Source organism: Equus przewalskii, chromosome 6 (genome assembly GCF_037783145.1).
Source record: "Equus przewalskii isolate Varuska chromosome 6, EquPr2, whole genome shotgun sequence".
NCBI lineage: Eukaryota > Metazoa > Chordata > Mammalia > Perissodactyla > Equidae > Equus > Equus przewalskii.
The window spans coordinates 49,316,215-49,331,544 of NC_091836.1; the positions used below are offsets into that span (position 1 = coordinate 49,316,215).

The following is a 15,330-nucleotide window of genomic DNA, read 5'->3' on the forward strand; positions in this document are numbered from 1 at the left end:
ATGGTGAGACCCCCATGCACTGCAGAACGTCAGCTCCACGAGAAGCAGCCCCCATCTTCGCCCCAGAAGGCCACCTTGCACGCCACCCGCAGGCGCTGGACCTAAGCAGAAATAAACAGCTCCGGCCTCTTGCATCCGCTTACCACTCTGCGCAGGCGCAGCCGGCAGGCCTCCCGGGCGCGCCCCCTACCAGCGCCGATTGGCCGTTGCCGATGACTGACAGAGAAGCCGGCGCAGGCGCACCAGGCCAGACCTGCCGCGGCTCGCCCCCATCGGCTGATGACTGACGGAGGATCAAGCCAATGGAAGCGGGGCTCCCCGGGAAGGGGGCGGGACCCCCGGGCAGTTGAATTCGCGTGGGATTGGCCCCGCGTAGTCATGGCGGCTTTCCGAGACATGGAGGAGGTGAGCCAGGGGCTGCTGAGCCTACTGGGCGCCAACCGCGCCGAGGCGCAGCACCGGCGGCTGCTGGGGCGACACGAGCAGGTGGTGGAGCGGCTGCTGGAGACGCAAGACGGTGCCGAGCAGCGGCTGCGAGGTGAGGCCGGGGCCCGGGCCTCGAACCCCACCCCCCACCCCCGCCGGGCCCCCGCATCCCCTGCCCTCATCCCTGGGGGGACCGGGAGGTGCGCGCTGCCCCCGCTGAGCCTCAGTTTCCCCGCCCGTGAAATGGGCTTCAGGGCACCAGCCGCCTCCCAGGGGTTTAGCGGTGATAGAGGAGCTCCATTCTGGCCCCATTCTGAGCATCCCGCGAGCGGGGGCTGGGGGACCCAGGGTTGCAATTGGGGTGGGGGCTGGGGGACCCAGGGTTGCAATTGGGGCTGGGGCTGGGGGACCCAGGGTTGCATTTGGGGCTCAGGGATCCCAGCATCCCCGATTGCTGAAGTTGTTCAGATGTTCTCCTGAGCACCTGCTGCGTGCCAGGCAGAACGCCAGCCCTGGGATGGCAGCGGGGACGAAACAGACAGAAGACCTTGGGGGGTGCTGCTTTGTTGGGGGAGAGGAGAGAGGCTGAAGGAGAAGAATGGGTATGTCGGGGGGCGATGGGCTGCGGAGAAGAGCGAGGCTGTGTAGGAAGGAGCGGGGATGTTTGGGGGCGGGGTCAGCGAAGGCCTTGTAAAGGACGCGGCTGTTGTAGCCGCAAGTCGGAGGTGGGGGAGCCGGCGCTATGTTGCGGGTTAAATGTAAGACACCATCAAATGTAAGACTTTTAAAGGGGAAAAAAGCTCAGCTAGTAAATGTCTTAACACTGAGAGGGCTAGACCCAGCCTCTCCCCAGGGCCTCCAACCTGGATTTCAGCTAATTTATGAGCCCTGTGGTCCCAGCCCAGTGGCGTTAAGTACGCTCCCACGGCTGTGCAGCCATCCCCACCATCCGTCTCCAGAACTTTCTCATCTTCTCAAACAGCAACTCTGTCCCCGTAAACTCCCCATCCCCCTCCCAGCCCCGTGCACCCACCATTCCAGCTGCCGTCTCTATGAATTTGACTCCTCTAGGTTCCCCCTGTAAGTGGAATCAGGCAATGTTGGTCCATGGTGTCTGGCTTCTTTCACTTAGGGCTGTATTCTCGGGGTTCCTGCATGGTGTAGCCTGTGTCCGAATTTCTTTTTAAGGCTTGCTAATGTTCCATTGTATGGAGGACCACCTCTTGTGTATCCGTTTATCCATCAGTGGACTCTCAGGTTGCTTCCACCTCTGCATGTTGTGAGTCACGCTGCTGTGAACACGGGTGTACCAGTATCTGAGTCCCTGCTTTCAATTCCTTTTCGTATTTTCCCAGAAGTGGCTCAAATGGTAGTTGGATGTTTAATTTTTGGAGGAACCGTCATGGAGTTTTCCACAGTGGTTTTGTGCCAGGAGTTTTAATGCCTTACATTTTACGAGGACGTGCCCTCTGGGTTGAAACTCGCATGACCTGGGGGCTAGCCCTGGGGTAGCTCAAGAGAACAGTGTTCCTGGCAGAGGGGACTGCAGAGGCAGAGGTCGGGAGGTGAGGATGCGCCTGAAGACTCAGGAGAAAGTGGTAGAAGGTGAGGTCAGCGGGGCCAGACCCTGCCTGGCCTGGGAGCCCCAGGAGGAGTTCGGAGGTAGAGTAAGCATGATGAGTGTCCCCGTCAGAGTCTTCCCCTCTTTTCTCCTCCTCCTCCCTCCTTCTCTCTTCTTTCTTTCCCCCTCTCTCCATCCTTTCTATGGTTGAGGAGAAGATCAGCATGACCCAGCCTGGGTTTTAGCAGAACAGATGGATTGAGGCTAGGGGAATTAGAGTCAGTGTTCTAGGGAGCACGGACTTTGATCAAAAGGATCCAAATTTGAGGGCTGGACCGGTTGTGTAGCAGTTAAGTTCACATGCTCTGCTTCAGGGGCCCAGGGTTCATGAGTTCAGATCCTGGGTGCAGACCTATGCACTGCTCATCAAGCCACACTATGGCGGCATCCCACATACAAAATAGAGGAAGATTGGCTCAAATGTTATGTCAGGGCCAGTCTTCCTCACCAAAAAAAAAAAAAAAAAACCACCCCCGCATCCAGTTCAGATCCCAGCTTCGCAGCTCAGTGCCTGTGGAGAGGCCACTGAACCTCCTTGGGCTTCTGTGCTTCACCTCTCAAAGGGGGGGTCTGGGGTTAAGCCACCCTCAGAGGGATGTGGGGGTGCCCTGGGTAGGGGCTCCCAGGTCACCCCGCAGCACCTTGAGACTTGCTTGTCTGTCAGGAGGGTGGGTGGGGAAGGGGCAGGAGGCTGCGGCAGAGAGCCAGACCCTCGCTCTCCCAGCAGGAAGTCAGCAGGCCCCGGCTAGAGCAGACAAACCGAGAAATAGCAGCGTAAGCAGATTATGCAGAAATATGAAGGTCGTTGCCAGAGAAAACAACGAAGAGTTGAAAGTGGCTGCTTCGGGGGCCAGAGAGCCTTCGAGAGGGGCTGCGTGTGTGGAAATTTGCACAACCCCATACAGGCGGTGCTTCGATTGAACATTGACTTCGTGGAGGTTCGTAAACAAGTAAATGCTGGCCCTTTGGGGGCGTTTTCATCTGTGTCTCCTCTGAGGTGGCAGCTTTCTCTGACTCCGTGGGAAGGAGCACGGTGACCTTCTTGCGGTGTTTGCGATCTTTCAGGATGTTTTGTTCAACACGTGTTTATTCTGAGGAGGTGCTGGCGGTGTATGGCGGCTGTGAGACGGCATCTCTGACTCAAGGGAGAAATAGTTGACTGTGGTAGGGGCCGTCATGGAGCAGAGTCCTGCCCCAGGAGGGAGGAGATGCCCCACTGCCTGAGTCGGGCATCTCCCAGGAGGTCTGGAAGGCTGGGAACAGTGTGCTGGCCGCCAGGAACCCCAGGGCGTCCCATAAGGAAGAGCCAAGGCCCAGGATGTGAAAAACGTGGCCTATGAGGCGTCTCTGTGGCCACAGCGGAGAGAGAAGCACATGGTGCGGTGACACAGAGGCAGGAAGGAGGCTGGCGGGGACGGTGAAGTGCCAGAGGTGCCCGGGCCTTGTCCTGGAGACCCTGGGGAGCCATGGCAGGTCTCTGAGCAGGGAGTGACATCACACTGGGCCTCTAATGCAGCCACTCGGGGGCAGAGAGCAGAGAGGGTTGGCAGGTTGGAACCAGGAGAGGCCAGAGAAGCTCTCCGAGGGGGCTGTTGTTGGCTCTGCAGGGACAAGGACTGGCCTCAGGAAGCAAGGGGGACCTGCCAGGCCTGGTGACCAACTGGATGCAGAAAGTGAGCCAGTCCCAGGCTTCTTGCTCAGGCAACAGGCTGGTCTGTGACATTGTGGATGAGACGAGGTGTGCGCAGAAGCACTGGGTTCTATTATCATTATTTTTTTGGTGGATTCAGATGTGTTTTGTGAAATGGAAGCACTCAGGCGAGGTTGGGAGAACCAGCCAGTGGGCGTTTGGAGACCGCACAAGCAGGGCAGGGAGCTCATGGGGACACTGCTGTCGACGGGGTGGTCTAGGCTGCAGGGGGCTCTCCTGGGGCAGGGACAGCCTCTGGGGGGCCTCCCGGGGCGAGGGGTCTCAGCCTTCTCTCCGGCCTGCAGAGATCCTGGCTACGGAGAAGGAGGTGGCCCAGGGCCTTCTGGATGCGAAGGAGCAGGCGCACCGGGGCGGCACTGAGTTGCAGCAGCTGGAGGCCGAGCTTCAGAAGGCCAGCGAGGAGGACTCCCGTCTGAAGGCCAGCCTCCTATATCCTTTCCCGTGCGCACGCAGCCGCGAGCCTCAGCCTGCCCCAGGGGGCGAGAGCTCGTTCACACTGGAAAATGTGCTTGGTGGGGCTGGCCTGGTGGTGTAGAAGTTAAGTTTGCACACTCTGCTTCAGCGGCCCAGGGTTCACAGGTTTGGATCCCAGGCATGGACCCACACACTGCTCATTGAGCCATGCCGTGGTAGCATCCCACATACAAAATAGAGGAAGGTGGGCGCAGATGTTAGCTCAGCGACAATCTTCCTCACCAAAAAAAAAAAAAAATAGAAACGTGCTTGGAGCCGGAGGCCCTGGGCCCAGTGAAGTGGTGGTAGCACAGGGGTAGCCCTCCCTCCAAAGCAAGGGCTCCTTAACTGCCTGCTGCACTCAGCTCACCAGAGAGCTCGAGGAGCTCAGAGACATTGAGGCCGACCTGGAAAGACAGGAGAGGGACGTGGACGAGGACACAACGGTCACCATCCCTTCAGCCGTGTAGGTGCCACCAGCGCATGAGTGAGTGCATGCCCGCGTGTCTGTGTGTGTGTTCATTCCCACAGCTTTTTGTTGGAGTGGACACTGGGGTAACTTTCTCTCCTCCTTTTTGTTTTTGTCCTCGTACAGGTACGTGGCTCAACTTTATCACCGAATCAGCAAGATCGAGTGGGATTATGAGTGTGAGCCGGGGATGGTCAAAGGCAGTATCCTTTGTGGGAAAAGTGGGCCCCTGTGCATGGTGGGCGGGCGTGTAACACGGTGCGGCCGCTGTGGAGAACAGCACGGCAGATCCTGCACATGACACGTGGGATTACCATATGGTCCCACAATGAATGCCACTTCTGGGGATAAACACCCAAAAGGTCGAAAGCAGGGACTCGAATAGCTGTTTGTGCTCCCACGTTCCTAGCAGTGTGGTTTCACAAGAGCCAAAAGGCAGAAGCAACCCAGGTGTCCACCAGCAACTGTGGGGATAGACAAGAAGTGGTCCGTCCAGGCAGTGGAATATTACGCAGCCTTAAAAAGGAAGGAAGTCTGACACATGTTCCAATGTGGACAAACCCTGAGGACATTAAGCTAAGTGACAGAAGCCAGTCACAAAAAGACAGATACTGTCTGATTCCACCCACAGGAGGTCCCTAGAGGAGTCACAGTCATAGAGACAGGAAGTAGAAGGTGGGGGAGGGGGAGTTGGTGTTTAATGAGGACAGAGTGTCAATTTGGGAAGATAAGAAGGTTCTGGAGACGGATGGTGGTGATGGTTGCACAACAATGTGAACGTGCTTAACGCCTCTGAACTAGACACTTAAAAATGCTTACGATGGTAAATTTTACGTTATGTATATTTACCACGATTTTTAAAAAAATAGTGCATTACCAGAGTTGAACTTTGGTTCACCAAAGTTTGTTTGAGTCTCCAAATGGCTGAGGAAAACTTTTTTCAAGGCAGTCTCCCCGCCCGCGGGGCCACGGGGAGGGCCGCGGGGGCTGGCTTCCTTACATCTGTGCCCTCAGTCCATCACGGCCCCAGCGTCGCCCAGCCGCTCCACCTGGATGGCACCCAGCTCTCCAAGAAATTCGTCAGCGACTATCTGTGGAGCCTGGTGGACACCGAGTGGTAGCCAGCAGCCTTGCACGCGGCAGTCAGCACGGTGGGTGCTCGGTGCCTCCGTGCTGGGACCAGCTTAAAATGAAATATTTACCCGTCAATGAGCTTTTTACTGGGTTTCTCCCCCCCGTCCCCTGCTCCCGATTTCGCCCTCAGGCGCTGCCCTGGCCTCGTCTGGGTGACCAGATCGAATGTCTTAACTGTCGCAGGCCCGTGACTTCCCGTCTCTGACAAACACCGGACACACAGCACCGCAGGAAACAGTGACAGCTAGAATCTAGGTCTTGATCACTTGCGATTCAAGTTCGGCCCCTTTTTATCTGTCCCGGGCACATGTTTCAGCGCCACTGTGTACCCAGGACTGTGCGAGGAACCCCAGACACAGAGGCAGGGCACAAGGATCCCCTTGGCCAGGGCAGGAGTCAGCAGCGATCAGGTGCCGCCCTGGAGCCGGAGCGAGTCCAGCGTGCGGGGGACCCTGGTCAGGAGGATCTCAGGGCAGCTTTGGGAAGGATGAATCAGTCGTGAAGAGTGTAAGGGCCCACCCCTGGCTCCAGGCTGTGTGTCAGAGACCACTGGTCACCTCGCTAATATTTGTTCTCCTCCCTCCTTACTAAGGAGAGAGTAACACTTTTAGCTGTTCAGTCAAAACACAACAGTTCCCAGCCTCCATTGCAGCTAAGTTCAGGCCAATGAAATGTAAGTGGAAGTGTTTTGAGTCTTCTAAAAGGATCCTTAAAAGGCAAGGGAGTACACTCCTTTTTTCCCCTCCCCTCTATTTTCTGGAACTTGGGTGTGATGGCTAGAGCCCTGGCAGCCATATTGCCACGCTTAGGGAGGGCACAGTCCTCTAGGGATGATAGGAGCCTGATTCCCTGATGATTGGGGGAGCCGACTATCAGCACTGGACTTTTTGGGGGCGGGGGTCTAAACTATCTTGTGTGTGCTGTTGTTATTTTGTTATTTTCTGTCACAAACTGCCAAAGTAAACCCTCACTGATTCACCACGCAACCCAGGCCTGCGCCAGCCAGTTAATGTGTTCACTTATCCTCCATCCTCAGTGATTGGGGTACGACCAAGAGTGAGAGGCTCGGAGCTCGCCTGCCTGAGGGTAGAGAGTGGGAAGTAGGGTCCCCTCAACACCACTTGCCTCCTGGATACAGCCTCGCCTGAAGCCAGCAGCTTTGTTAGTTATGTGAACCTCTGGGTGTTGGGTTGTGTGCACCTCTGTACAGCTGAGTTGTTCACAGTAAGTGTGATCAGTATTTTTCAGTCAGGGGCATTCTAGGCCGGGGGAGCAGTAAGTTCTAGCAGCACCTGAGCACAAGTGGGCACTAAAACCAGTCCATTCCGGTGACCCTTGGAGGTCCTAGGGCCAAGAAGGCTGCCTGTCAGGCTCTGGGGAGATGGCCCCCCAAAAGAGAGGTCATTAGTCCGTCTCTGAACTGTAAGAAGCCCAGTCCATTGGGCTCCTGAAGGAAGATTCCAGAACTTCAGAGGCCCTGCTTTCACACCACAGACCTGGCTGTACACGGTCAAGTCAATGTCCACAGAAGGCTTCAGGGGCTGTTTTCATTGTCAGGGTCCACAGAGTCTTTTGTGGCGCGAGATGGGAGCAGAGCCCCCGCTTCATTCCATCGGCCTCCAAAAAGACCTGACCTGGACCAGGGCTCCCCCAGCCCTCGGGCCCTCGGGGCCGGTCATCCTCTGGGGGGGCTGTCCTGGACATCGTAGGACATTTAGCAGCAGCCCTGGCCTGCATCCTCTAGAAGCCAGGAGTGCGCCCCTATCGCCACAACCTGGGGGCCACACACCCCAGGCTGCCCCCCCGCCTTGTGGCTGCAGCCAGAACCAGTCATTCATGCGCCGTGGTCAGCTGGCAGCTGCTGTCACCTTGGTGGCCATCCCTGAGACACAGCCGGCCTCCAGCTGCTCACCCGCAGGAGTGAGGGTGCCGGGGTGGACCTGGCCCAGCTGGGGGTCCTAGGATGGGCGAGGGGCAAATTTCTCTCCAGTTCAAACAAGCTTGCAGGCGCCGCGTGCCTGGCGAGGACACAGGCCTGGGGCTGCTGCAGCCTCCCTGGACCTGTACTCCCTCCCCAGCAGCCCCCCCGCTGTGTGCTGGGCGGGGGGCCAGGGAGGAGCTGGCCTGCTTGGTGCCCGGTCTCCCCAGGAAGAGGGGGCTCCAGGGGCTGCATGAAGCCAGGCTTGGGGGCCGGGTCCGCATCCCCGTGGGCAGCCCCGGGGACTGAGCAAGTGGCTGAGGAACGCGGTGGGCGGCTCAGGGAGGCGCCGAGCCCACAGGGTCGGGAGCGGCCAGGCCCTCGGCATGCCTGCGCCCTGACTCACTGCCTGGCTGGCCGGCCGCCCGGACAGCCTGCAGCCTCCCCACGCCCCGCCCCCGCCTGTCCCCCTCTGAGGGCCGGCCCTGGGGGTGACCAGCTCTTCCCTGGACCCTGGAGGCTGGCCAGAGGCAGGCCGAGCCCTGGCCCAGCCTGCAGGGGTGGGAGCCAGAATCACATCCCCAGCACCGGGGTGGGGGGGGAACCAGTCACTGGCCCCGTGCCTGCGGAACTCAGCCTGGGCCCCACGCCGACCCCCGTTTCTCCTCTGCACCCCCTCAAGCCAGCACCGGCCCTGCGCTCACTGTCCAGCACCATCCCAAACCAGTGAGGAGTTTCCAGTTTACGGATGGGGAAACTGAGGCACAGCATGGTCCAGCCACTCGCCCAAAGTCACAGGACAGTGATGCCCCTGGAGCCTGGGCCTGGCAGGGGGACCCTGGGCTCTGTGGCGGAGCATCTTGACATCTCAAATGAGAAACAGCCCTGGAGGCGGCTGCCCTTGTCCAAGGTCACCCAGGTAGAGAGAGGAAGCGAGGGCTGGAATTCACGCCCGCCCCTGGTGGGGCCCCAAAGGGTGACGAAGGGCCCCAAAGGGTGACGAAGGGGCTGAGGCCCCGGTACTGAAAGTCACTGCTGAGCGGGGGGTGGGGTCAGAAATCCATACCCCTGGCCCGCCTGCTGCCAAGGGGGTACCTGCACAGTGCCCCTCCCCCAAGTGTGGCGGGGAGAGGCTGGGGGACTGGTCATGGGGCACTGACACGATGCTTGGATTCCCGGGCACCCTCTGGGTGTGGCCTGCGCTGGTGCCCCCTCAGGGAGGCCCCAGGCCCTCTGGCGGCCTCCCCTGAGTGACTCAGAAATGTGGACTGGGCGTCTGAGCCCTGCCAGGCCCCACTTCAAGGAGCCACACTCCAGTGGAGGCCATGACGAACTGGGGTCACGTGGGTGCCGTGTGCCCGGTCTGTTTCCTTACAGGGGACAAGACTGAGGCACAGAGAGGTCAAGCTGTTGGTATAAGGTTTCGTAGCTGATGGTGGCAGAGCTGGGGTTTGAACCGGATCCAGATGCTGTCTCCTAAGCCCGACCTATGAATGAGAGCATCTGTTAGCCATCAACGCTGTCGCTGTTTGTGGGGAGACCGTAGGAGGCCTCAGCCCAGACCTGAGCCTCCAGGGGACAAAGTGTGGAGAGTGATCCAGGCAGAGGGAACAGCAAGTGCAAAGGCGGGCAGTGAAGGACAGCAAAGAGGCCAGCACGGAGGGAACTGCGAGGCCATGAGGCTGGATCACGCCAGGCCTGCAGTCCACAGTGAACCATGGGAGGGTTTTCAGATTCCAGGGGGGCCCCAGAGTTGGGGTGCAGAAAAAGGGAGGCTGATGCCAGCCTCTTGACACAGGTCAGTACAGACGCCCTGCCTAACTAGGGGACCTCCCGCGATGAACCCCCAAGCTCACCCCTCTGTCCAGAGCACAGCTGGGAGGGGAGGCTGGGTGAGCGGAGCAGCCGGGCGGGGAGGGTGGGGCTCGGGAAGGAGGGAGCCCCTCGGCCAAGGGCAGGAAGCCGCGCTGAAACCCGAGCTGCCGGGAGAGGGGCTGGACGGGACCCACGAGTCCTGGGGGCCGAGCCCACTCCCAATGCGCATTCAAAACCCTGGGCGGCTCTCAGGTCCCTGCATGTGCGGGGGGGTGGGGCGGGTGGAGCGGACCCCACCGGGGGAGGGGCGGGCGGCGCAGGGCTCGGGGGGGGGGGGTGGGCCGCCCCCCTTTCCCCCGCGGACCTGGGCTCAGGCCCCGGGCTCCAGCCTGACTCGCCGCAGGCAGCTGCGGTTTGGGGGGGGGGCCCGCGGAGGACACAGTGGGGGCGTCCGACGGGGGAGCAGCTTCCTCCCACCGCCCAGACCCTGCCAGAGGCGCTTCGCCCTCGGAGACCACGTCCTGGGGGGGGCAGACTGCCCCGCCCCGCGGGACCAGCCCCTTCGGGTGGGCGCTGGACCACGTCCAGGGGTCGCATCTCACCCGGGTGCCATCCGCGCCTTTCACTGGGGACCCCCTACGAGCCCAGGGGACCGCAGCCCGAGAGGGGACCCGCGCCCGGTGGCCCTCCCAGGCCGCCCCCTCCCCTCCGCCCGCGCGTCACACGGCCGCCCTCGCGACCCCGCGCCTGGGAAGGAGCCCAGAAGGTTCTCCGCGGACACCGGACACCGGCCCGCCCCGCCCGCCCCGGGCTGTGCCGCCTTTGCCGCGCGGCCGAGCATGAGCGCGGCCCATCGCCCCATTATCGAGCGCGCGGCCGCCCCGGGCCTGCTGGCCGCGTCCCAGGACCCGGCGGAGGGAAGGACGGAAGTGCCACCCTGTGGCCACCGAGCAGACCGCAGGCCCCGCCGCCTCCCCCGCCCGCGCTCCCAGGGCCCGGAGGGGGAAACTGAGGCTCTGAGGGGCCCGAGCTCGCCCAGCTCCACCCGGCGGCCCGCCTCCCTGTCCCCGCGCCCGGTGGCCGGCTCCTCGGTCGGCTCCTGCTCTCTCCTGATGCGGCCTGTGAGGCAGGGGCCCGGGTCCCGCCGGTCCAGCAAGTGGGGGGCGCTGGCGGGGGCCCCCGGGGAGAGGCTGCGGTCTTTCTCCCTCTCTCTGATAGTGGATCCTCCGCGGCTGCCACACCTCCTGGCTCCAGGAATGTCCCCGCTTCCTCCGCTGCTGCCTATTTCTGGCTGCCTCATTGACCTCCGTTTGCTCTTTTAAAAAGTTATCGTTATTTAGCATTATTTTTAACCGTGGGCCAATACGCATAAAAGGTACCATCTTAACCATTTTTCAGTGCAAAGTTCTGTACACTTGGCATTAAGCACATTCACATGGCTGTGCCACCATCCCCACCATCCATCTCCAGAATGTTCTCATCTTCCCAAACTGAAGCTCTGTCCCCATGAAACACTGACTCCCCCTCCCCCAGGCCCCGGCCCCACCTTCTCCTTCCTGTGTCTGTGGATGTGGCTCCTCTGGGGACCTCCTGTGGGTGGAATCACACAGCATCTGGCCTCCTGTGTCTGGCTTATTCCACTCAGCATAATGTCCTCCAGGGTCATCATGGTGTGGCATGGGGCAGAACTCCCTGCCTTTTTAAGGCTGAGCAAAATTCCCCTGTCTGGCTGGACCACATTTGGTGTGTCCATCCATCCGTGGGTGGACCTCTTGGCAATTGGGGGTCACGCTGCTGTGGACACGGGCGTACAAGTGTCCATCTGAGCCCCAGCTTTCAATTCTTTGGGGTGTATGCACCCAGAAGTACAATTGCTGGATCTGATGCTAATTCTGTTTTCAGTTTTTCGCGGGACCACCACGTTTCCCACAGCGCCGGCGCCCGTTTGCATTCCCCCCAACAGCGCGTAGGGTTCCGATGTCCCCACATCCTCACCGGCACGTGTTATCGTGTTGTGTTCTACGTTACCGCCATCCCAGCAAGCGACAGGTGCCGTCTGGTGGTCGGCCCTATTTCCCCCTCCAGACTTAGTTCCCTGGATTCGGTTCTTTGTGTCCAGTGACCTGCCATGTCCCTGACCCGACCCCACTGATGCGCCGAGACTGTGTGTGGTTTCACTCACCTCCCGACGGGCGGGGGTCCGAAACGCCCCCAAGGCCCGGGCCCGGGTAGAGCTGGGGTGCACGAGAGGACGGGGCGGGGGGTGTGCTGGGTGGCCTGCAGGGCACGGACACCCGTGGCTCTGGCCAGATGTTCCCACGACGGAACCTGGAGCCAGACCCGCAGGCACTTCCGGTTCGTGCTGAGAAATGTCTTCATTTTCTGTATCTTAGCGATGAATTCAATAGCCCCATTTTCATCCTTTGTCTTGTTCTTAAAGAACCAACCACTCCACACCAACCACTCCGGGAGGCCCAAGGTTTCAAGGGGAAGAGTCCTTAGAAAGATTGCTTACAGGCTGATGGGGCCGGGGCGGGGGGGTTGGGGGGTGGGGGGTCCCAGCCCAAAATCGCTCTTTCTCCCCCCAGATCCTCACCCGGCCAGTTCTTATTCTTCTGGACTCAGCTCAAATGTCACCTTCTTAGAGAACCTCTCCCTAAATAAAGGAGTCCCCCCCCAGCCTGTCACTTCTCCCTCCCATTGCCGTTTAATATTCTTCTAGAACATTCTTCGAACATATAGTAATTGTGTGTATCTGTTTCCCCTTCCAGAATGTCAGCTCCTTGAGGGCACAGGCTCTCAGGCACTTTGATTCACTGCAGTGTCCCACGTGCCTAGAACAGGACCTGGCACACCACAGGTGCCCAATACCTGTTTGTTGAATGAATGAATGAGCGAGATCCAACAAAACCCTAACTCAGTGAGGCGCCCAGCAGAGCGGGAGGGAGGAAGGAACATGCCCCTAGCTGAGCATGGTGTCACCCCCCAGGGAACTGTGGCGCCCGCCCTGGGAGCCTGCAGCCTGTCCTGAGCTCTGGGGAGACATTCCATTTCCAGATCTTTCTGCGGGGGAGTCCAGCCCATTAACAGACGGAGGAAGGGAGTGAACAAAAGACAAAAGCAGGTTTAAGCCAAATGGTTCATTTAAGAAATTTCATCCCTCACAGGAAGACACTCAGGCTATAAAAACATTCTATACAGCGGTTCCAAAAGCGACACCCACGCCCCCAGCAACCATATATACAACACGGACCCGATTCTCCGGAGAGCGGGGCGCAGGGCGGCACGAATAACCTTTGTACAGAAAGATGAGGCATCTCGGAGACAATGAGCCCCGGGGGGTCGGCAAGCCAACGCAACAACTGGGGTTTGCAAAAATAAATAGCTCTTTTTTTCATATATATATAAGTGATAAATGTTTCAACCAATATACAAAGTGCAAATATCACAAAACCCGCCCCCTGCTCTGGACACGGTTTATTTACAGCTTCAGACAGACAACAGGTTTCACAGTTTCCCTCGGGGTGGGGGGGGGGGGCACAGTGTTTCGTGGTTGGGTAGTGAATAATTGACAATCTCCCCCCACCCCCGTCTCTTTGGTCATAAATGCAGCCACACAGGTGACACCTGCAGAAAGAATTTTGGTTTCAGAAGTCCCGTAAAGTAACGGAGCCAAGGGACATGTGGCAGGGCTGGACCGCTGTGCACGGTTCAGATGGTCACCCATCCATGACAACAGTCATGTCGGGGAAATTAATGGCTCGAGGGCATCTGCATAGACGTGGTGACACTAGCCAGCGTCCCAATCTTGGCTTTGAAGCACTGGGTCACTGGCCCGGGCCCGTCCAAGCAAAGGGAAATAGTGCCAAGCAACCACACGGACGTCGGCTTTACACAGTGTGCGACTCTGGGCTGAAAAGTGCAAGGAGGCCCGGAGGGAGCGGGAGCGGGGGCCAGGCCTGGCAGCCCCCTGGCTGGGAGGATGCTGTGGGGGCCGCAGGCTGCCGTCCCCAGCGCAGGGACCCGGTGTCAGGCACTTCATAGAAGATTAAGAGCGATCGGTGGCTCAGGCTGTCTCTGGAAACTGTTGAGGTTTTGTGAATGGCTGGGGCTTAGCCGGCGCCACCCCCAGAAAGCAGGACTCAGCCACGTTGCCATCGATGCTGGAGTCCCCTCCCGGCTTAAGGGGAGGCCACAAACCCGGCTGGATCTTGACCTGGGGGTGGCAGACGAGCAGCAGACTCTGGCCATCCAGCAAGACGTGCGAGGTGGAGGTGGACACGCTCACTCCTGAGTTTGGGGGCTCCGGCTGGAGGAAGGGGGCGCAGTGGCCGCCTGGGGCCCTGTGGGCAGCACCTGCTCCCCGGCGCCCGAAGCCACTTATTTCTCACTCTGTGTCCCTCCGCCCATCAGTCCCTCAGCTGGGGCCAGTGGGAGAGGCTGGAAGGTCAGACGTCCCCGGAGAGGACAGACACGCACCCCAGCTCACTCGGTTTCTCCTCTTCTCCCTCAGATGGAAAGACAGACAGACAGAAGTCCCACCCCAAGCCGTCCCGTGGGCGCCGTCGGAAGCCCGTTCTGCCTCCCAGACGAATAAATATATAGAACAAAGTTCTGGCAGGCAGCGCGGCCGCCAGCCGTGCTCTCGGTCGCATCCGTCGGTGAACGAACAGGAGGGCGTGGGGGCTCAGGAAGGGCTGGGGCAGGTCAAGGGTCCAGGGAGAAAGTCTCTTCCTGCCCTTGACTGATGGCGGTTCCGGAGGCCCGGACTCCAGGCCGAGGCTCACGCCACGTCATCCTCCAGGCTCACCATCTGCCTCTGCCAAGAGGACCAGGAACAGCGGAAGCCATCAGGCCAACAGCCGGTAAACAGGGCCAGAGGCCACCCACGCCTCCTGCCCTGCGGCCCCACCCAGGCCTGGTCCCCTGCCCCACAGTCTGATCCCCTCACGGCCACCAGAGGGCGCTGGTGAGCACCCGAGTCAGGCCACCTCCCTCCTGTGCCAGAACCCTCCGTGGCTCCCACCTCACTCAGAGCAAAACCAAGGTCCTGCGGCACCTGCCCCATCCCTTCCCTTCTCTGGTCTCCTCCCTCTTTCTGCTTCAGCCACACTGGCCGCCTCCGTTCTCCTCACACAGCGGGCACAACCCAGCCTCAGGGCCTTTGCACAGGCTATGCCCCGGGCACACCACACACGCCCTGCTCAGGGAGGCCGGCCCCGATGCCCTTATCTACAACTGCGTCCCCGCCCTCCCAGCCCGCAAACCGCTGTCTGACCCCCTTCCAGCTTCTTGTTCTCTGTCAACATCTGGCCTAGGATCTCGTGGCTTACCCACGGTCCCTGTTCCCCCCCCGTGAGAGCACCTCTGGGGGCCTCACGCCCGCTCAGGGCAGACGTGGCCTCTCACCGAGGGGTAGGTGTAGCCGTCCTGGCTGCGGCAGATGTGGACCTCGTCCTCCGTGGTCTTCTGGTACACGGGGTTGTCAAAGTGGATGCTGTTGACGTTCTTCAGCCGCCAGTTCTTCCAAAGGAGGAAGGTCCCGAAGCACAGAACGATGAGCAGCGCTGTGGGGAGGGGTGCCAGTCACCCGCTGCTCGGGGCCCCGAAACCCAGCGGGTGCCCTGGCCTTTTTACTTGTTAATATTCTTTTTCACTTCCCTTTTTTTTTCTTCTTTTTTTTTGGTGAGGAAGATTGGCCCTGAGCTAACATCTGTGCCAACCTTCCACTATTTCATCCATCGGATGCTGCCACAGCGTGGCTGATGAGCGGTGTGTAGGTC

General features: G+C 59.9%; 2 protein-coding genes across 7 annotated transcripts in view; one reads left to right on the forward strand and one right to left on the reverse strand.

Annotated features, from left to right (window-relative positions):
* The first annotated feature begins 332 nt into the window (after positions 1-332).
* On the forward strand, positions 333-6,800 carry SPC24 (SPC24 component of NDC80 kinetochore complex). Of its 5 annotated transcripts, none has more exons than XR_011541496.1 (6): positions 345-538; positions 4,043-4,187; positions 4,573-4,698; positions 4,807-4,883; positions 5,695-5,831; positions 5,945-6,800. XR_011541496.1 is itself a non-coding variant. In XM_070625481.1 (6 exons), the coding sequence occupies exons 1-5, from the start codon at positions 379-381 to the stop codon at positions 5,799-5,801; spliced, it is 594 nt and encodes a 197-aa protein (XP_070481582.1). In that variant the 5' UTR covers positions 346-378; the 3' UTR covers positions 5,802-5,831; positions 5,945-6,800. The 5 variants fall into 5 exon arrangements, 3 of the variants coding, with proteins under 3 accessions (XP_070481581.1, XP_070481583.1, XP_070481582.1); XM_070625481.1 differs by having other exon boundaries at positions 346-538; positions 4,573-4,677; XM_070625480.1 differs by having other exon boundaries at positions 333-538; positions 4,573-4,677; positions 5,695-6,800.
* A 5,872-nt stretch (positions 6,801-12,672) lies between these two features.
* LDLR (low density lipoprotein receptor) overlaps positions 12,673-15,330 on the reverse strand; it is a 29,678-nt gene continuing 27,020 nt past the window's right edge. For both annotated transcript variants that reach the window (XM_070625519.1, XM_070625520.1), the window contains exons 17-18: positions 14,957-15,114; positions 12,673-14,366 (exon numbers count right to left, since the gene is read on the reverse strand). In XM_070625519.1, the coding sequence (XP_070481620.1) occupies positions 14,331-14,366; positions 14,957-15,114 (194 nt within the window). In that variant the 3' untranslated portion in view covers positions 12,673-14,330. The remainder of the gene's footprint in view (positions 14,367-14,956; positions 15,115-15,330) is intronic.